This window comes from Caloenas nicobarica, chromosome Z (genome assembly GCF_036013445.1).
Source record: "Caloenas nicobarica isolate bCalNic1 chromosome Z, bCalNic1.hap1, whole genome shotgun sequence".
Taxonomy (NCBI): domain Eukaryota; kingdom Metazoa; phylum Chordata; class Aves; order Columbiformes; family Columbidae; genus Caloenas; species Caloenas nicobarica.
In genome coordinates this window covers 87,373,666-87,396,871 of record NC_088284.1, presented here as the reverse complement: position 1 = coordinate 87,396,871, position 23,206 = coordinate 87,373,666, and the positions used below count along the sequence as shown (strand labels likewise).

General features: G+C 36.8%; 1 protein-coding gene across 2 annotated transcripts in view; it reads right to left on the bottom strand.

Annotated features, from left to right (window-relative positions):
• The window catches only part of VAV3 (vav guanine nucleotide exchange factor 3), a 164,330-nt gene that overhangs the window by 50,710 nt on the left and 90,414 nt on the right, over positions 1-23,206 (bottom strand). Inside the window, exons 16-19 of one of the 2 annotated variants that reach the window (XM_065655754.1) lie at positions 17,824-17,925; positions 15,209-15,309; positions 7,033-7,055; positions 3,949-3,994 (exon numbers count right to left, since the gene is read on the bottom strand). In XM_065655754.1, the coding sequence (XP_065511826.1) occupies positions 3,949-3,994; positions 7,033-7,055; positions 15,209-15,309; positions 17,824-17,925 (272 nt within the window). Of the gene's footprint in view, positions 1-3,948; positions 3,995-6,404; positions 6,431-7,032; positions 7,056-15,208; positions 15,310-17,823; positions 17,926-23,206 lie in introns of both variants that reach the window. The other variant, XM_065655753.1, reaches the window with a different exon arrangement.

Sequence of the window (23,206 nt, the reverse complement as noted above, 5' to 3'; positions counted from 1 at the left end):
TCAGTCATAAAGGAGAGACAAGAACTATTGGAAGAGGATTGCAACTTGCTCCTACATTTTACTGAAAGGAAAAATAATTAGGTAACGCTACTGAAGGTCTCAGAAAAACACCTACCAATGTATTTCTTGATTCTATACACAGAAACTCCTTCACTAAAGCAAAAACGCTACCTTGGTCTAACCCATCTTAATGAAGATAGTCATAATGAGGAGATACTGTCAGAGACAACAGTTAGCTCCTCACTTCTCATGCGAAAACTAAATACTGGGGACTTGTTTAATACTGACTTTTCATTTTTGGTAGACCTTTTTCTGTGGCTTAAAACCAAGATAAATTCTTGTTCTCAACAATGATATTGACAGCCAGGTAGTAACGGACCACCAGAGATCGACCCAGCCACAGGCAGCTGCCTCCACTGCTGAAATGGAGAAAAATTCCTGAATGCCAGTTTTTCAGCACTGGGCTTCATGTTGCAGAAGATTATATCTTGTTATCCAAGAAACTGGCTATTGTCTATACTGGACTAAATGAGAAAGACAACAGTCAATCAGGACTACCAAGGACTTGCCTGGATAGCTCATATGACAATTAAATGAGACATATGCTTTAAATTCTCACTTAAAGACAGTAGTTTTATGTATAACAACCACATGCTTATCAAAGAATTATAATGCAGGCTGGAGTATCCTAGCATTTGAATTTGGGCCAGATTTTGCTTTTGGCTGGGCATAGGGCTGGAATGGCACTGAAGTGGAAATCAGAGTTAGACTTGCATATCACAGAGCACACTGTGTCAGAATTTGTTGAAATATCTCGCACTCCAATATACCTCATTCTTCACTGAAAAAGAAGTTTAAAACTGTCAATATTACACTATCCCCTAATTTTTACTATGAAGACAAGATGCAATCATTAGCACAATACACAAACAACTGAATATTGTTTCATTGCTAAGTAATCAAACACATATAACAATGCCTCAATGTAGATAAAAGATTATACAATCAAATTTCAACAAAGTATCAAGCACATAGTAGCTCATTTCCCCACTATATCTAATTAAACAAACATATCTCAAATACGGTACTTCTCCCCGCACATTTTTTTTTTAACGTATGTACTTGAGGCCATAAACTGAGTTATTTTCTTCAGATCCTTTTCCTTATAATCTGTGTAAAATCAATATTACAGGATTGTTTCACAAAGTATGGGCCAGACACCAACCAGAAATACAAACACCTCTTTCTAAAATTACTGTTTGAACTTTGAATTCCCAGGCTGAAAAACAGTTTTGCCCAAGCTATTGCATTGCATACATTACCTGTTAATATCATGTCCTCCCAAGAAAACCCAGTCAATATTTTATGGTTTTTGAAGGGAAAAGACCTGTAGGTTGTGTCTTTCAGTTCAGAACTAAGGTTTTCTAAACTTTAATCCATGCTTATAAAGAGATCAGCTATTTAAGAAGTCAGAACATGCTCAATGACATTCTTTCACAGATAAAATTTTGAGTTGAATCTGCAATGAATCTTGAATATAAGGCTTCTAGTGTTCTATTTTTACTAAGTTTATCCTTCTGATATGAAATATACTTTCACACTTTTAGAGATTAAAGTTCCAATGTTTATATTAGCAGAAGCATTTAGGGTAGAGCTAGTTTTAAAATCACCAAGCTGTGAATATATCACATTTAGACTCTTTATACTGTTACAAAAATAAAAAAGATAGCAAACATATACTGTTTTATTCCAATAGCTGAGAAAGAGAAAGAAAATAATTTTTACTCTTATTAAAAGACATACAAAATTATTTCTATTAAAAACATTGGTGGGATTACATCATCCTTCAAGAAAACATACAGTCTTAATATATGCTTATGAATATATGTATGAATGGTCCATTTGTCATTTAAGTCAATAGTGCAAATCACATCCTAAAAATTAAACACCTGCATGAAAGTTTTCATGACGTTCCTTACACAAGGAAAGAAACATGATATAATCATCACTATAGGCGAAAACTGACACCGATCTAATCACTTCTCAAATACATTTAAGAAGAATCATGTTGTTCCACAGTAAAATGCAAACTCTAGTTTTTCCTGGCTTTATAGTTGCAGATAATTTACAGGTTTATTCTTTTAATGGCTTTTATTATCTGCTGATTAATCCAAAGAAAGCTTATCTAAAACCTGTCTCCCTTAAAACTTAGTGGATGGAGCAATTCAGGAGGCTATCTGCACCTGGACCACAGGCTGAAGTCATAGTATACAGCAGAAAGACAAAGTCATAGTTTCTTTTACCTTCCAATTTGTGCTTCACTTGTGTACTTTCTGCACACATTTCTCATGACTTCTATATTTCCCAGGCATTTCTCTACTTCATCATCCATTAATCACTTTTCCTTCAATTGTTCCTTCTTATTCAGCACAGAGCAAATTTAGAGGGTGAAACAGTCACTGTCAAAACTTTTAACCAAATTTCAAACAAAATCAAATGAAATAGCTGTGAACAACTTCTTGATTTTAGGCTGCTTCAGCTAAATAGGTTCCTCCATCAATGATGTTTACCAGCAGAGGACAAGAGATATTTTAATCCAGTATCCTCACATTGTTTTGTTTAGAGCATCTGTCTACTTGCAGGACTTCTCATCAAACTTACTTGATTTTTCATTACACTTCACTGTAACACATACCACTGAATAGGAAGAACTCAAACAGTGCCACTTGGAAGAAGTATTCTAAGTATTCTCATCCCCCTCTGTCTTATTTGACATTCTTGATGTTTCCCCCTCTGACTGTATTAATTTTCAGAGTTACAGGGTTCTCATTTCTTTTCTTTTTTTTTCTTTAATAACTTCAGTCAACAACACACAGAACAATTGAGGAATATCATGAAGCAATTTTTCTTTTGCTAGAGGGAACAAAGTGACGATACGTGTTCCAAAACATGTCAAAGGTACGTGAGTAAGAAAGGTGTGGACTGCTTCAGCTAGTTACAACATTTAGACTTTCAGAGCCAAGACAGCTGCAATGCTAGTGGCACAACCAGCATTCCTACTTTTTGAAAAGTGCTTAGCTCTGCCAGGCTGTAATGTGGTATATAGAATTGCCATACTGTTTAATGTTTGACTCCAACTATTCTCAGGTGTCCACATCTAGAAATACTTAATAATCCACAGCTTAGTTGTCGTCCAAATAATATCTGCATAACAAATCTCCAGTAATTAAACTATACAAGAAACATAAAGGACAGAAATGTAATTACTGTAAAAAATGACACTAAAAATATCACACAGTTACACTGAAAACCATTGAGTATTTTATATAGACACATTATGGGTCCCCAGAGGAAATGTTCATCCACTTGAGTACACAGTCTATAAGCAAGCATTTAATCTTATTAAGGGCTGCTGCTGCCATGATTCTACAAAAGTATCTACTATAAACTAAGAGGAAGAATAAAATCACTTTGAAATTCTACATAAGAGTGCAATTGGTTTATGATTTTTAGAGTAACAACTCATTAAATACAGCTAAGCAATGAGCACCACTACAGTTAAAAGAGTTGAGAATACCCACAATTTTGCAGATCAGAACCTAAGCTTTATAAGCAACTGTCTCCTTTTCATCACTTAGTTATTTCTTTTAAAACTGCAGAGTAAAATATGGTAGGTCATGTTAACCGAAATGCCCAGAGGCATTTTGTTGTCCAGGTAGAACTGAAGCACTGGTTAAAAAAAAAAAAAAAAAAAAAGGCAAGGAGAAAAAAATTCTCCTTGAGTTCAATCAGCTGACCTTATCACAAAGAGAACAATCACTTTAGACCTTCACGAATTTAACAATAAAGTTCTTCGCGTTGCGTGTATAAAAAGTGTTCATAATGCAACTTGATAAAGTGAGTTACAGCTTTTTCACTCTTTTTAACTATTAAAACATCATGACAAACCTGGGTCCACGTGTCTAGAGTTTCTTCTAATTCCATTTGTTCGTTTCTGCATAGCAAAAATAGAAATCAAGGATATGAATAAACATGTTTTCATGTAGGCACATTGCACTCCCTTCATTCCCACAATCTACTAGGAAAAGCTCGTTTTCTTAAATTATTTCCCCCAACCACCACAATTATCTTTATCTTGTAGAAAGATCATACTTTGAAAAATTTTCTTAATAATGTAGATAGTTTTTTCATATATCGCATTTTTTCTCACACTAGGCTCAAAAGATTCTTAGTCCATTAAAGGTCTACTCATACATTAACATCTTTTGATATCAAGAACAAAATTATTTTTTAATCATTTAGTAATAGCTGGAAAAGAACTGGAAGAAAAACAAAGTTTGGCATTAAATGCCCCAGATAATGTCCACAATTACCAAAGTTGCTTGCATTGCTTTAGTAAGGTAGAAGCTTTCACTACTCCTACTTTGTACTTAAGCAAGCTAGACTTTCCTATCCAATTCTTAAATTCCTTACTTTCTGGGCAAGTACTTAAATACATTTAGTAACTCTCTTCCCCCTTTCTTTTAAATTTGGTTGGACCAGAGCTGTGTGAAACCAGAAATTCTCTGTTAAGACTGAGACTTTTTTCTTTAATTTTTTAAATGAATTTTATACTCCAAGACACCTAATGTGGATCCCAGAGGTCAATGTGAAAGAACACATATCTGTGAACTACTGATCTGCTTTTGCAAACTTGTTTTAACTGGCAGCTTGCATGAAGGTTCATGCGTTTGTTTATTTTTTAATCAAATCAAGCAGAGAAAAGCATGTTGCTTAACAAAGGGAACAATTAGGTTGCTCCGATTTACTTGCAGTTGATAGAAGCTGATGCAGGACACACACCGAGGCAAGCCAGAAAGCACTACCCTGAGGCACAATCAAATTACTAAGCCTTCTAGCAAGCTGGCAAAATGAAAAGCTTCGTTTAAAAACAGCTTTCAAATTCTAGAGTGTTTGGACATACTCTTTCTGCACCCCACAATTCTAATTAAAGAAAGGTTCCAAGTTTTGTTTCATCTGCAGTGGAAAGAAGAAAAATTTAAAACTGCTGCTACAATGAAGGTAATATTACTGAATAAGAACAAGAGGCTCAATTCTATTCATTAAAAAAAAAAAAACCAAACACTCATCAGCTGTATTGCTGATAAGGATTGATGCAGAGTAGTGAGTAACTGCAGATTTGCGCAAGAGAGGGAAAGGGGGAGGAGTGGGAAAAGTAAGCACAAAGGAAGGTACAGAAACGTTCAGCTGAAATGAAAAAAACAAACAATAATTCTATGACAACCATACAGACCAAAGGAGTTCATGGAAAACTATCTTAAGGAAATAATTATTGAACTGTATGAAAACATGCTCAATACTCTTAAATTGCAGTACTGGTAGATTTGATTACATTACTGGTATAAAATCCAAATCCACATTTATGAAAATGACAGATCCTCATCTATGCTCAAGTCTCCTTCTACAGAGAGAAATAAAGCAGGTATTTAAATAAGCCTTGGTATAAATGAAAGCAATCCTGACATTTTGGTTCAACTCAATAGTCAATAGCAAATCAATAACTGCAGCAAGGCAGTAATTTTTTCTTCACAAAAAATATTTATGAATCAAACTGGGGAGTGAGACGCTGAAGGGATTACATACAAGCAGTATATACATATTTTCTTCATCCAGCCAGCGTATGCTCAACACAGCTTTACTTAATCTGGCAACCTCAACCACAAGGCCCAGTAAGCTATCTGTTCGCGGCTCCCAGGGCTGCCTGTCAGCTGCAGCACTGGAAGAATGCTGGGCAAATGGACCTTGCTGTAGTTTCCATCTTTAAGAGTGTCCTCACTCAGCAGGTGTTTCCAGGCAGAGATATGAAGAGCCAGGCAGCCCGTGGCAGGAGGCCGAGCTGAGGGAGCAGTGAAGAGAGCGGGCTGGTGGCAGCACCTGTGCCCCCGCAAGGGTCTGTGGCAGTACAGCCCCAGCAGCCCCCTCCTCGCCCAGCGCTGCACCTGCCCGAGGGTGCCGGGGCTCCTACATCCGACCACACCACCAACTGCAGTCACAGCAACACCAAAACAGCCCAGACAGCACAGAGCACAGAGGTGGTCAGCCCTGCACATGGCTCCCCTGCACCAGTAACATCCTTGTGATGCCATTACCCGTTTCAGTGACACTATCAAACACGGACGTGCTTACAGAGAGAAATAACATACGTGCTCCTACATTGTTGACAACCAGCGTGTCACTGAAGCAGTTACATTATCATAAACTTCTGGTCTAAATTAGATGCTAGAAACTATCGTACTCTATGTTTAAAGTGATGTTTCTCTTTTGCCAGAGCGGCAGACAAAACCCAGCTCTCACGCGCTTCTAAACCTCACTGGAAAGGCACCAGAAGCTGGTGAGAAAATAGCCCAGGGCAGCCTGCAGTCTCCTTGGGCTGACAGCAAGGTACTACGTGCCCCACAGCAGCTCCTCTGTACAGAGCCCATCTTACCATTCTTCCCACATTATACAAACTCCATAACCACTAGATAGCTCTGCAACTAAAGTCTTTTTGCATGAAAAGGCAAACACTGCCCTGCCAATCCTTCATCACCCAGCAGTCTGGCGTGGCAGAGATTGGTACATTAGCATGTTATTCCAGCAGGACTTGCTAATGTTAGAAAAAAAATATATATATATACACTTTTAACTCTACTGCTAGATTTGGTCTAGGAACAGTAAGGATACAGACATCAGTTGTGAAGCAATGTATGTTTTTTAGCTGTAACTTAAAAAACATCTCCACCCCTTCCAGCGCCCACGGCATTAAGCCATATCAACTGAAAATTGATTCACATTTTTAACAGAATACGTTTATATTTAATTATGAATACTTTATTTCTTAGACAACTTCTACTTTCATCACTCTAAAGAAATATGTTGTTAAATTCAGAAGAAAAACATACCTGTTGCACACAGCACATGCACAAAGTAAATAAGGAGCTCTTATGTCACCAACAAAACAAACATCACATGCAAAGGAAAACAAATCCTTACCTCGTGTTTCAGGTTCCCGTGTTCTGAAACATAAGTAAAAATTGGCATTATTGGCGACTGTAAACTGTACACTTCTTATATAGCAATCTCAGTCTGTGCTGTGTTGCATTACAGAAAGCCCTGCTGTGTTCTTTTGCTACCTGATACCTGGAGCCGCCCAGGGCTGTGCCCGGTCCTGTTGTGCAAACCCCGTTGCCGCGCTCCCCTCCCCGCCCATCGGTCCTGCCAAGCTGGGAACGCTCTGCGCTGCCAGTGCTGCTGCACCGCCCGCAGCCGCACCGCAGCCTGCTCCGCTCAACTTCACCAGCTTTCACTGCATTTCAAAATACTTGACAAACATTGACTCGTTGGGACTTCAAAAGCTATGTTCCTCATTGCAAGTCAAGTTTACACCTTATCCCCGTCTTTTCATAGCATGCCAATGTATACTTGAGATAGGAGACATTTCTTCAAAATTTTCTATATTTTGTGTCATTAAATTCAATCCAACATTACATTAGTATACCACAGACTCTGAAGCCATTCATGGTTTATTTGCCTCTTTCACTATGAATTTTCTTGCACTATTTAAAAATGAGTGGGAAAGAAAAAAAAAAAAAAAGTCCTGCAGGTGATCAGGCTGCATCGACAATAACATTTTGCACACACACCACCACACAAAAGACACAAAAAGGAGTATTTTTTTAAAAATTTTTCTTTGAATGTCTACTCTGATAACAGGTATTTGAGTGTACTCTAGATTTTGGTTCAGTGCCTTATCAAATAACACGCAGCTGTATTTACCTGCGTGCACTCTCCAGGACTGCACGCGCTGCTGAGGCAAAGCACAAATTGCATATGCCTGGTCTGTACTTCATCACATTAGAAAACTTTTACTGAAAAATCTTGTAAACAGTAAGCCAGCTAAAAAGTTTTAAATGCAAGTAGATTGTGTCCTGCTAAAAAGGAGGAAAAAAAAAAAATAAGCAGCAGTGAAGTGTGGGAAAAAAAATATCTTTAGTTTTCTAGCACTTTATGCAAAGGTGATAAAGCATGCCGAGACCAAGCACGCCAGCCGAGGGCTCTGGGCCTGTTCGCTCCGGCAGAGCTCTCTTCTCACATACGCTTTCAGGCACCAGTCCCTCTCTCATACGGTGAACCAAGGACGCATCATCTTGTCATCCACAAAAAAACCACTTTTACGATTGTAACCTTTCCAATGGTAGTAATTTGCATTTGTATAGTGAGCGAAGAGGAGAAAAATAAACCCACCCCAAAGGAGGAGATGAGGTAGACAATTGAGGTTTGTTAAGGAGCCTGAGGGCATCAGTTGCCAAGGTGCTGCTGAAATCCAATATCATTTTGGTATTTAATTTCACAATTTGATAACGCCTTTCAGAATTTTTGCCAAAATCTGAATAAAATCACCTTTTTTGAATGTTTCATCTCAGCATTACAAATGACTTCAAATGGAGGGAAGTCATTTAGATAAGTCTTGCAGGGTGGGCCAAAACTTCAAATCCAGACTTAGGCTTTTTCTTTTTTTAAATGGCCTTATTTAATTGTGCTGATCTCTTATCAAAAAACTGAAGTAGAAATGTCATTCTATCCTCCACTGGAAATGAATGAATCTGATTTTTAACGGTTGCTGTTGAACATTATTTTTACCTCTATGAAACATCCTAACTAGATGAATGAGTTCCATTTGATGATTGCAGCATCACAATACTTTTCATAATAAATAAGAAACTCATTGATTAACTTTCAATAATTGGATTCAAAAATTCACTACACAGGAAGGTAATAAATACCCCTGATAATCTGCATAAAGCAAATTACTTGAAGCAGGGTAGTTGTTTATTAACGCATAGGAAAAAAAAGAAAAAAAAAAAAGGCAAGACCAACCTTTGCCAACACTGACGGACTGAAATGCCATTTGTGACTTTCTATTCAAAAACTATTCAAAAACTATTCAAAAGATAAGACGTATGCTTGTCTTATTTCATTACAATTTAAATATTCCTGCATTTCAGAATATTCTGTATTGAATTATGTGAATTGCTTCTTTATGAGAGATCATTTTTTCCAAATGTTACACAAATACAAAAGCAGAATAACTCATTTCTATTTATTTCTCTTTTTCAAAAAATATCCACTTGCAGATATTTTACACATTATAATTTTAATTCAAGTTCCTGCTCATCACCAATGTGCCAATGAAATAATCGAGTGAGTGAGTTTTCAGTTCTGACAGCAAACTACTTTTACTGCCACAGTTCAGTGGAATTTTTAGATCTTTTTGTTTATTTTTCACTGAGGCCATGATACCATTGGGTCACATTTTGATAATTACATTTTACTACAAAAGCAACAGGAGCAGCAGCTGGCCTTGATAAGTGAGGGAGCACAGATCAGAAAATGGGACTGAGCTGCTCCTCAGGGATGCAACAGAGCAGCTGGATTTACATGCTAAGTAAATGGAGAGTAAATAAAAATTATATGTAATAAACTACTCTTGCCTTCCTATTTTAGAAGAAAATTCAAAATATTTAAAATGCAGGAACTATAAAGGAAGCCACTACGAAGGAGCTGTGGGACTACGTGTTCCTTTCCGGCAATTTTAGCCAGTCATTGCATAATCAGAAGAAAAGCAGATCATGACCTAGAAGTTCCACAGTCTAGGACTCTGCACAACACACCAAGCCCCCTAAGTGACTTTTCTTCAGGTTGAGCAAGGATGGCTGGTCAAACCATAAAGCTCAGCCTTTGTTGCAGCTAAATAAAAAGCGGCATAACTCCAATGAACCTTCTGGGATTCGAGCATCTACTTGTCAATGCTGTTGACATGGTAGGTTTGGAGGAGAGCCAACAATTTTGCAACTATTGATCAAGTCAGCAAAAATACAACCAGAGAAAGCTGCAGGTTTCTTTTTAGATATCAAAAATCACATGCTTTTTATGAATAATCTCTAATGTGCTGTAGCAATGAATTATTACATAAACAGCATAGACTATATTATTGGGCATGCAAATTGCCATATGAAAGCAACTCTAAACTTAATCCATTCATATGGTAACACTTTTTCAAGTTCATCAACACAGTTGAAGAAACTTCTTTTGTACCTAAGGAAATGTATTAGCTTTTCAAAGGGAGTTACCTGAAGGAGAAAGCAATCATGCATAAGCTAACTAAAAATTACTATAAAAATGCCAAGTTAATGTTTTTCTAATCCATTTATGCCCTGATGAGACATGTTTCTAACCTTCCCTGGGAACAGTGGTATAAAGAAGAAAATTCTGTGCATCTGGTAGCTATTTAAAATATTCAAAACGTTTCTAGATTCTAGAACCATTATTGGAGGTTCATCTAATTGAAATATTCAGTAGTCTGTGGAACCAGCAAACAGTTGCCTGAGAATACTTAATATAATTGGACGAACTTGGAAAAATTCCAGTCTGGCAATAAAATTGGATTGTTAATTCTACTTTTTTATCAATTCTGAGGACCTCTGCAGAAATTGCAAGGACCACAGAACAACCTGGACATGAAAATCGAAATGATGATGGAGATAGTCACACCCTTTACCTGCTAAAGGTGGGTCTTACTCATGCTCACTTACCAAAGAGCCCACTCTTAACCATTCCCAAATATAAACCCTTCCAACTAGTGGGAGAGCATCACCAGATAAGTAAAACTGTCTTGTGCCTTGAAATAAGGCACAGGAGTGCAGCTGAGAAGCCAGGGGAGGTAGAAAGAGAAGCGGAGATCTCTATGTCATCCACCAGAGAAAACAACACCACATATGCGCTTATAAATGGCCCTGTTAGAGAAATATGCGCAACCATTTTGTAATCGGTTGTGTTTAACGATTTGTAAGGTCTTGTGTTTAAGACTGCACGATCAGACTTGAAAGAGTTCACCAGAACATTAGCAAAAAAAAGAGGGGGCATGGAAGATTCCAAGCCACAGAAAAATTAAGCGATAAGGCATAAGAGTAAAATATATGAAAATGCAGAGGACTACTTGAGCATGTACAGGGTAGTACTGCATGGGAAAAAAATGTTAAATCAATAATGACAGAAGTGAGCATAGCAGTCTTCAACCAGCACTGCCCATTTATGGCAAAAAGGGCAGAAGCAGTAACAAAAAAACATCGGCTAAATGCAGACATTTTGTTCTATTTATTAATTCAACTGATTAACTCTGCTTCTTTTATCGCTGCAACTTCTACAGTCTGTTGAACTGGCCTTCTTTGAAGCAAAACATCTAAAGAGCTGGCATATGTTTGTGTATAAGGCACAGCATGACAACACAGCAATTTATCTTCAGATTTTCCTCTCTCATAAATGTATCATCTAAATCTGACACGTATTAAATTTGTCATTCTAAACGTTTCATCTATCTTTGGATGTCTGTCTTTTGAATTTCCACAAACTGTGACTTGGAATGAAATACAAAAAGATTTAATCCTCTCAGGAGGGTTCTAAGCATCATTTCAGAAAGGCTAGCAAAAACATCTGCCCAGTGATCTAAAAAGAAAAAAAACTTAAACTGTACAAAACCAGAAAACGTTGAGGAAAATTCAAATGCCTTTAAGAAACCTAATGGCGTATTCTCATTGCAGCATCTTGAATTCTGATCATCTCTTTCCAAATAGACCTCTAGAAACAGAAGAGGTCTACAGAATAGGAATGAAAATTATTTGAGGCACAGAAAAGTCAGTGTTGGGTATTGTCTGCCACACATTTGCCCTTTCCTGTGAGGCACTGGGAATCGACCTTTGGCAGAATGACAGAACACCAGCCTAAACAGACCACGCATATATCATGGGTGTATATATATATCCTATGTCTGTGGCCACAACTAATATCACATGACTGGGGAATAATAACGTTCAGTTTCCTAAAGGGATGATTGTGCTTCATGTCCATTAAATCCTGTGAAAAAGGCTGTAATAGTCCCCTAGAAACAAAAGAAATACATAGCAATACAATAAATGTTCCAGGCATTTTGCTACTGTTGAAGCATTCTGGCTATGTGCCACAATTTCTTATCTAATAGCACTCTCAGGCCACCTTTGCTAATTTCCCACAGGAGCAGCAAATGACACCACTAGAAAAATTAAATTTCTCATAAATTAATTTCTCTAAAGATTTCAAAAGGAAAAGCTTCAAAATTTAAACTATGTTAGAATTTTGTGCGCGTAGAGCATACTTTTTCCACAAAACGCAGTGGAAATGTTGAATTTTACATGATATCTTTGCGTCTGCGCTCCTTTAATAACATTTCATGACTTAGCAGGCATGGCAGGTAACTTATGGGAGACCCCAATTCTCAGCATAGCTCTGGAAAAGTGAAAATACAGCTTTAGAAAATTATTCATACTCAAGTTGCACAAACTCATATTTAAAAGAGTTCTTGTCCCATTGCTTTCTGGACCATACAGTGAAGCAGGAACTGGTAAGACTGTTCCTTACACCTTTCCTTACTCTGTGCACATTATGAATGGGCAGCACTGCTCAGTCAACACTTCTTCCTTTAAAAAGGCAAAGAAAGAGTAAAACTGGAAAAGACTAGAGAAAAATCTCAAGATTTTCCTTCCTACTCATTGACCCTTATTGGGTGGCAAGAGGACGCATTTTCAGCAAAGTGGGCAAAACCATTTGTCCTTTCCATATTCATTCATTCATAGAGTAAGGGGGAACATGGCAAGAACTAGAATTCAGACTTTGTTTTTGAAGCTGTGATCTCCTCTCAGAGCAGGCTGCAAGGAAGCTGCAGCCCAGCATCTCCTGTCATTCTGTCTCATGAGCTGGTGGAAGATACACATCTCTTCCAGCTTGTACTAGAGCTACAGAAATCTGGGAGCCTTTGCAGAGGAGAAAAATAGACTGAAAAGAGAAGTTTGAAGAGAGGACACAGAGCAGAACACCTGGATGTAGGCTAAATAGGTAACACAAAACAGTATCTTAACAATCCAGTTGCTTCCAATTTTAGTAAAGAAAGACTCAATGCACTATCATTTTACAAAAATCAGGGCACTGATTTAAAATAAAATCTAAACTAACATTCTGCTCCTTTGAAGCTGTAAAATGATAGTTTATTCTACTAACAAAGAAGCAGGAGCGTGTTCGTTTGTTTTACTTTGTTACCTCTAGCAAGCGCACAGCATTACTTGAGTACATATGCAGGAAAATTGCAGGAAATCTGATCGTGTGTTATCTAGGCATTTATGGTCATTCTTAAATGATACACATTGCACCATATGTGTCCACAGATCTTTACAGAGGAATAAAAAGACAAGCTCCTGCCTCCTGGGATGCCAGCTATCCAATTAAAACAAAAACTACAAAAGCAATTAAAACAGGAGGTGCAAAAGAAAGAAAAAAGTAGAAGTGAGGTGGTTTATATCACAGAAGATATATCTCATGTGAAGAAAAGTATGTGTTTGGTTTTGTACTCCATTTACATGTAATTGTTTTAAAATATTCAAATTTTAATATATTTTAAATCTTTCTTTTCTTTAGAATATCCATAGGAGGTTCTATAAAAAAACACCTCTGTTCCAAAAATGTTTTCAATGAAAAATACTGTGATTGCTTGCATGGTTTTCAGATCTACAAAATATTACCTTTCAGAAGTCCAGACCTGGAAGATATATGGAAGATCTCTGATACAGGAAAGCAACCAAGAAAATAAAGTTGACTGACTGCAGCAGAAGTCAGTGCCTGTCATCCTGATGATTTCATGAAAGAATGAAGCAGGCAAACAGCACAGTGAGCCAAAAGTCAAGTAGCAGCCAAGAAGCAACAGAAACAGGGACAAAGACAAACAAGCTTACTCAATTTTGAAAAAATAAATAAATAAAGCTAGAACCAAAATCTTGAAGCAGCAGCTTAGTGAAGAACAGTGGATGAAGTCATGATGTAATTCAAGCAGTGGGAGATTTATCTCTGCAACAGTATTTTGCAAAGATTGTAGATAGTAACGTCAAAAAGAAAATAACCCAATGGAGGAGGTTTCAGTAGCTTATGTGAGATATGTGAGACAAATGAAACTTCACAAACTATTATGAAATAATTCTGGAAAGAAGCATAGAAGTACTTGAGAAATTAGAAGGACAATTAATTAGAAACTTCTCCAACATATACTCCAACTACACTTTTCAGAAATCATCATGTGTTCCAATGGCTTTTCAAACACATTCCAACAAAAGGAATTCAAACATATTAATGGGGAGGGAAATTCAGGGTTGGGAGCATGTGTTTGTCAGTTGTCTCCCCTACCAGCACCAAATCTTCTCTAGAAAAAAGAAAGAATAGTTAAGAACTTGGACAGAGGGAAGAATCAAAAATGGCACTATGGTTATGTGACTAGCTGGCTGGAGTGTAACAAACTCACTGCCACCAATTGAATAGGTACAGGGAAGGAAACGGGGGCAAATGATGAGATCTAATATTTGGCATTAGCAGTGGGAGATCCAGAAGATGTCAGAGAGAGAATTACAGATACAATACTGAGCAGAAAGGGAAGAGGTCAAATTTGGAGTCATCTAAGGGAGACCAAAAGGTAGCTGAAGCCAAAAAAGTCCTTAAGGTCCCAACCAGCAGAAGAAGGATAGGGAAAATGCAAAGCAACAACAGCCAGGGCAGATACTCAGAGTACAGCAATCGATCAAAAGAGGAGGAAAAAAACGGTTCTTAGATGTGGGAAGTACAGAACCATCAATCACCTTTTGTGAATATTGTGAGTGGACAGAAACCATGGAAACCAAAGAGATGAAAGAGGAAGCTGAGGCAACACAAACAAATAGCTTTAGGAGCAGACAGGAAAATATGAAAATTGACACAGACTTCAAGGGAGAGCCAGAAGGATGATAGATGATACACCACATAGTAGGTGTTACATATGAGCAGTCTATGATTAAAACAGGAGCAATTCCTTGTTGTATACGACATTGATGAAGAAATTGGGTTTGACCTATAACAGTTCTCTCTTGCTTTTGAACATTTCAATTTAGTAGCAATAAAATTCCCTATGAATTCTAAATGCAATTCTAATTGTGCTTATAAATGGTAGTTTCACAAGTATGTATGTTACGATAAACACAAATTAAAGGAAAATTAAACCTTAATTATATCTAGCAAGTTTTATCTCCTAATTAAAAATGGTATTCTAACAATAAAAATGACTTACCACCTGAATTAGCTCTGCCACAATTGTCTAATCTTCCTAAACATTCTTTGTGTGCTCCAGCTCCACACTTAGCACATAAATAGCCTTGATAAAATGTTCCCCTGTAAAATAAAATTAGGTAGTGATGCATTAGAGGTGATAAATTCCACGCATAAAGGAAATAAGAGACATGGCAGAAGGTATTAGAAGTCATTTACTGTTCTGCATAATGACAGTCCTTAAAGGCTTGAGGAAAAAGTGACAACTGACAAGCAACTTATCTGCTTTTTGTCACTACTATCCATTTCAAAAATCACAACCAGATAGCTCTTCTGGACTTCTGGTAGAATCTCCATTTCAATTTAGCCCAAAGCAACTTTGGCACAGTACACTTGAAATTGCCATTACATATCTATCCTACCATAGATCTACACTTTGTTTCATCTCAATGGGAATTTGCCTTGACACCATAAAGAATAAGATGCATTTCAAGAGAGCTGTAACTGTTAATATATAGCAAAGCATTAGGGAGTTTATAGGCTACATTGCAAATATTCTTGACTTTAAAATAAATTTTTTTAAAAAAAGATAGATCGATAGATAGACAGACAGACAGATACACTCTAGTTAATATTCAGAGCTGCTAAATAAGGAGTCCCTTTCCTTACTCTAAATGTTCTCCAATTCCCCTTAATGAACTGGAATCTGAATTTGAGGCTGAGGAAACAGATCTATTTCCAGATTTGTGCATGGCTTTTCTCTTGGGTACGATTCACTGAATGGCTAACACAGAAACACTTTTTTACATGTACCACTGAGCAATTCTAGGAGTTCCATCTACTGATGGATCTGCTTACTCTTCACACTAGACTCTCCTGTCTCCAAGATTATCCCGATCAGTTTGGAATGATTATGCATCCTAGTCTAAAGAGACACCTTCAGCTTCAAAGGAAAATCAGGTGTCTCATATGGAACACAGGATTGAACAAGTTAAATCTGGACAAAATGTACAGCAACTGCTATTTACTACAGCAATTTCTAGACTGTTAGTGATGAAATATATTTTTAATTAAATTCAGAAGCTCAGTATATTAAAGTATTGGAATACGCAAACTTCAAGACAAACAAGTGGAAAGCATTAAAATATTATAATGCAGTCTTCCGTTTTTATTTTTTTCCTTACTGCTACATAGGAATGCAAGATTCTCCATATAACAGTATAGGACATAACACTATCCTTCACTACAGATGCTTCTAAGACTAGGATTTTATCCTCACTTAAGGATTAGGCATTAAGGTTCAGATTTTTTTTCAAGTATTTACATGTTAGCTTATGCTTGAAGCTTGAAATGATAATCCATTTTTAAAAGTGATTTAGACACTATAGGAAGCTAAGTCCAATAGGCTTTCAAGACAACTTAGACACCCAGGAATATGTCTATATACCACAAGGCAGCACTTGGGGATATCCAAGCTATCTTCGAGCAAGTTGGCATGCCTATGCAGAACAATGCAGTGTCAGGCTGGGTCCAGCACAGCAGTTAAGTGCAGTAACAGAGACACAATGACTCAACTATACTGCTTCAGATTCAGAAATAAGCCCTGCCATCTCTAAGTTCAAGACATCGGCACCACTCATCACAGTCACATAGACCTTATTGCATTGAGGGGGGAAAAAATGATCTAAAATAAATAAATTACTAGGTAAGTAAATAAATAAATAAATGCAATCTGAAAATCCAGGTCAGTCTCTGTTCAGCAAAAGGTTGCTGAAGAAAAGAATACATGACAGGGAGGAACAGAAGCACTATCCATACTTCAAATGGAACATCAACAATATGCAACATGAGCACCTGAACTGGACAAAGGTTACAAAACTTTCGCTTCTCCAACTTACACTACGAAATTCAGGTTCAATACATACCTCTATATCATTAGACATTCCATATTTATTTTTTTAAAAAAAAAACACAGCTCCTAAAAGATAGCTCAAAAATGAATGAGAAACTACAGATGTAAAAGCATGTGTGTATTTCACAGGAAAGAGGCAGAAATCATAGAATCTCTTAGGTTAATTCAGCCTCACAAATCCTTGCTCATGAAAGCATTAATTGTTTGCTAGCATTTTTTAATCTAGCTTTGCAACATCTATATTCAATTTGTCTACATACCTCTGGTCCAGAAATTCCTGTTAATGCTTCACAGTTATTTTCTGTCTCACAAAGCAATCTCCCCATTTCAAACATTTATGAGCATCATCATCATCTGATTTTCTGAAAAAATATTCCACCTGGTCTTGTGACTGGTGATCTACAGCAATGGGACCCATGGAACACCCACGGTAGTCAAAACTGCACAAAATGCTTGTCATTTACTCTTACGTAAGAACTCGTGTATTAAATAAAGCAATTTTCATAGAAGAATCACAATAAAGCAGCCTTCTGATAAATGAGGTTTTGAGCTTTTAACAGCACTCCTGTCATACTATGCATGACTTCATGGCTTGTCTCTCTTGGGCCAGGTAACCAGCTAGTCATGTATTTCCACATGCTCCTTCGAGTCACATATTTTACCTGGGGTAAAAAAAAAAAATTAAAACAAGACACCACCACCAAAACACAACCTAAAAATCTTACCTCAGAAGCATCTGACAGACTTTGCAAGATGTCACGCGACTGAAGGTATGCATTTTGAACTCATGAAAACTTGTATCTGCATTGTCTGGTCGTATGTTTGATCTAAAAAAAAAAAAAAAAAAAAAAAATTAAATTCTGCTTTAAACTGCTGAAATCTAGAACATAATGCAGCATTCACAGCAGGAAATCTGAATCCATGAACAACTAGTTTTATTTAAACATTAATATTTTTCACTGAGATGAACCAGAAATGTCGACTTTACCACACACCGTGAACTAAATCTGAATTATGATATTATGCAGACCTAGTCCTTAAAATACACCCTGTAACTACCTTAGCTGTCACAATAACTAAAGAACTAGAAATTAAAACAGACATCATATGTTTTTTATTCCTGCACAAGTAACTAGGACCATTTTACAGACCTGAAGAACATTCACTTTTTCATTCTCAAATATTTTGTTACGTGGATGTACAAGGAAGAGCAGCTTCCACTGAGAACCCCCACATTAGAAAACATGAGCAGCAAATTTAGGACAGTTAGGTCACAATTATGCAGCAATACTTTGTATAACACGAGTGATTTCAAAAGCAATTAGAAAATATTCACTGGGGTTTGGCTACTCTGTCTTAAATGAGCTTCCCAATGCCTACAGCTGTCGCTACACACACTTAATTTAACAAATAAAACAGAAGATCACTATTCACACCACTAAGATACCAACACACTAGTGACAGACATATTTCCAAAGGTCAAATTGATGTAGAAAGCATTGGCCCATTACTTTACATGTGTTTTGTTTATCCTCCCTGCTGATTCCTTTTAAAAGCAGGAGTATAATTTAAAAATGACCCACTCATCATTTTGTTGCACTGGTGACTGTTTGCAGGTTTATTTAAATGTTTTTAAGTAATCCATTCAATTTTTTTCTGTCATCTTCCCCACTTCTGAGATTGGGAGGGGAGAACAGGAACTTTCAATTGATTTGTTATATCTTTTTTTTAATTCAATAATATTGGCAAACTAGCTTAACACTGTCAAAACCAGAAACACTGAAATGCTAGGTGCATAATTTAATATCAAGCTAGACTGTATCAGACAAGCTATATATATATATAAAATAAGGATTAATGTATTTTATATATTATTTATATTGGGATGCTTAGGAGTCCATAAATTTCTGGTATTTTTCTAGCAAAAAACAAAATAATGCATGATGCATAAGAATTAAAATAGGGGGAAAAAATCCTGAGGGTGAGAACGTAAGAATCTCCAACACTCAAAAGACCAGAAGCTTTTCTGACACACAAAATTACAAATTCATGCATTAAAGTCGGAGACACTTATTAGAGAAGTTTCATTTTTATGTATTATAAATAATTTCTAGACTAAAACATAGACCAGCCACAAATTGCAAAGAAACATAAAGGTAACCATGCAAGCATCCATCTCTCTAGAACTGAAAAGCCTTATGAAAAAAACATTCAACGAATCTGTTTAAGTACCTAGTGTCAGAAAGGTCAGTCTTCTAATCCACCTGCTGAAAATGAATGTGTTGAAAATGAAACTGTACTCAAAAAGCAAATGGGATTTTGCTTTTGTGCTTGAGAATAACCTTACACTCAGTACTGTTTTAACTAGCTCACTAGTGTCTCTTTCTGCTATGATGTGCAAGATGTCAATACCGCAACTCTGGCTAACTAAAACAGGCACGGATACTACCCGTTCACAGCAGGAAGGTCAGGTATCAGGATAAAATTAATCTCAAAAAAGTAAAGAACTTTTTAAACTAGGAGAACACTGTATTATTTTTGGGCTGTTAACTCCGCAGAGCAAGGCCTATATTTCACAACATGTTTGCCAAGGGGCTGCTAAAACCTTTGAGGCCACACATTTAACTATGGACAATCCTGAAAATTCCCTGTAAGTTACAGTACTTACGCTCCCAACAAAAAGTGCTTTTTGTTGGCCATCTTGTTCAGACCAGTACAGTTTGCAAAACCATGTCAAAATTATCAGTCTAATGTGCAGAGACTCATTGGTTTTGAAAGCATATCAAATTAATCCTAACAACCTGACCATTTGACAAGAACAAAACAATGAAAAAAAATTCCATTAATTTCATTAGAACAGGATCAATCTTCAAAAATAATAAGCATAGTGGAAGAAAAGAAAAAAGTTACATCATCACATAGACAGTTGTTTAACACAAGCATATGACTATATAGCTTCCTGTCGTATGCAAAAATTCTCTTTTCCTCTCAGGCTATCTTCCACAAAGATTGAAATATATGAACTACTGAAAATACACCTTCTATTAACAGAACAAAGATGATACACTGTGTTCATTCTTCTTTAAATTAAAGGTAATATCTGAATTTCTTTATATTTTATAAAGCCATTCAGTTTCATTTTACAGTCCTTAACAGAAAAAGTTATTCTTGAGAGGAAAAAAAGAATAGTGCTAAAATGGCAAAGAATTAAGCTGTTGCCTTGCAGAAGAGCTGTCACAATGCCCTCTACCTTCTTTCAGTGTAAGTGGTCTTATTGCACCTATGGGCTAAACTATCACACTATAATATCCTAAACAAGACAACATTTAATCAGCTAATCAGACTTACGATTTTGGTTCTCCACTGTATGCTGGAATTTGGATACTTTTGTCCTACTTGCATAAGTGGAAGAAAACCAAACTGAAGACATATAATACAATACAAACTTTGGAATATAATGCAAACTTTGGTTTATCTTGTCCACTATTACCTACAGGAGGACCTAGTCTAGTTCCAAGTACAACTCAGTTCTTAAGGATCATAAAAACGTACCATAGTGACTCCCTCAGTTTCTTTAAACTCCACCAGGTTTTAGATCAGTGATTTTTAAAATTCTAACGATTACTTCAATAAATCCTCTATCTAAAAAACCCTGTTCTTTCTTCACCATCTACACTTATTTCATACTCCCTATCAATTCACTGCCATCTAACTTCACGTATTCTAAGGCCAAGATAGCACAAAGATATTCTAAGATTTTTTTTTTTAAAGACAGGAGCCTGAATAGCTCTTTTGGGGCACACAGCAACTATTCATAAACCAAAAGAATGTCTTACATTTTGCTAGTCCTTCCTTCCACCCTTCAAAAGATATCATTTTTCTCCCATTTTTCCCCATGGCCACATCACCCAGAAGGAAAAGCCTAAAAATCCCTAACAACAAAAGTTTAGCGAATCAAAGGAGATGCCACTGAAGTACATTGCTCATAGATTAAACAGATCTGGAAGGGACTAGAGGCTCAGCATATTATAGAGGATCGTGTGCAGAAAGAGCAGATAATCAACAAGACAAGAAACCTAACCTGCTGCTCAGTCTTTCTTTTTGCACAGACTTAGAAAATATTTCCAAGCAGTTGTCTCTAAATGAACAATGCCATTGCATTCAGTGAGAAGAGCAACCTTCAAGTTTTCTTTTGCCTCTTCCTTTCTATTTCTAATCATCCTAATTGTCTCAGATTTGAGGTCAAACTGGAATGGGAAAATGTCATGTGTTTTACTTCAGTGTACACATTAGCAAAATATATTTTGAAACGTGAGAGGCCATCACATTTCAAAAAGATCAGGATTTTACCCATTATCTCATTATTCTCTTCATACAGAAATAGTCTATTAAAAATCTTACTGTTTAGATACATTGTTATCAGCTGATTCATGTTAGACAAGAAGGCATTTCACCACTGCTCAAAAAAAACCCATTCGCATTTATGCAAAAGCAAAGTTTCCAGTCATCAATATTCAGATAAGGGCAGCAGAAGAGAACAGTGAAAAACAAGAAATAGTATGCTTACTCTGAAGACGGAGTAAAGTGAAGCACAATATAGAAATATAATGACACAACAAAATCCAGGAAAAACTACAGCAAAAAAATAAAAAAGATCGGGCGTATTATCTACTGCAAATGTAGAGGTGAAATAAGCAAAGCTTTGTAGAAAAACATATATTGTCGTCCTAACTGTGGGCAGTAACACTCTTTCATATCTAGTAACTGATCAGTCATGCTGCATTATGGCAAATCCCGTTCTGTAGTCACATCGAACAAGTTTGAGATGATCTGAGAGGATGCACTGTAGCAGTGTATCAAGTGGCAAGTCTTTTAATGTAAAGTCTGAAACTTAATGAATCTAGGGGTTTGACATTTTAGTTTTCAATATATTGCTTTTCAACAAATCAAAAATAACACAAAAATAACCCAACTTGATACCACATGAAAGTTTCCAACTAGAGATTAAGCACAACTCATCCCTGACCGTTCAAGCCCAAATACCACAAGGACCACAGGAGATTTTCTTCCATAAGAACTTTCGGAGTGAATAGCATATACTCTTCTTTGAGTTTTTAAATACAGTAAGTAAAGATGACAACTTTAACAGAAAAAAGCAGTCACAGCCCAGCATACAACTTTTCACAGTCATGTCCAACCATAAAGCAGCTCTGTCAGCTACAGCATTCAAGCTTTCCACTGATATCCTGAGAACACAGACCAGAGCTGCCACGCCACAGTAAACAGAACATTTCATCCTTCTCAAATTTTCTATTCTCATCTACTTCCCAGCTGTGGGCATGTTTCAAGACGTATAAAAAACTGAATATTAGGTCGATATTCATTTTAAGCTTAATACTAATAATATTTTCTTCTTCAGAAGGAGGATTTCTTGAAAAAAAAAGTAACCTACATATGATTGATGTAAAAATTCGAACATATTGAAGCAATTTCTGTGGCTAACATTAGGAAAATCTAATTTAGGACTTAAACTGGGTTCTTTTCCCATCACTGTGGGCCAGTCAAGCCCTCTCACAGGCTCCTCAGTCCTCTTTCCACAACTTCTACTACGGGGTGCCCCAGGCTCACAGCAAATTAAATGCTTTATCCATTTCTGCTGTCAAACAATCTTGATGAGTGGCCAGAGCAGGAAGTCACCCCTACACCAGGAATACTTAAACTGAGGTAAATAATGACATGGAACGTGTTTCCTCATTTTATGTCTCTTCTTTTTACAAGCAATGTGGGGAGTCGAAAGAAGTTTCCCTTCTTCTACTTTTTCCCTTGGCTGTTTTAACTCCTCCACTCTAGCAGAAACAAAATGTCAGCATACAGAAACAGAGTGAATCTGTGATTAGGAAGTTTTTCCCAATTCTCTCCTCAATTCAGCAGCAGAGTTTTTGTACAGGACAACCACGAGCACCCTCTCCTGCACAGTGCTGGATCCCCATAAGCAGATCTACTCCAGTCACTACAGCAACATCCTTGGGCTGCCCCTGAGCCTTTTGAGTAAAGCTTTCTCTTTCCGCGTTACTTGCAGAATATTAGTCTCACTGGGACCAATTCACC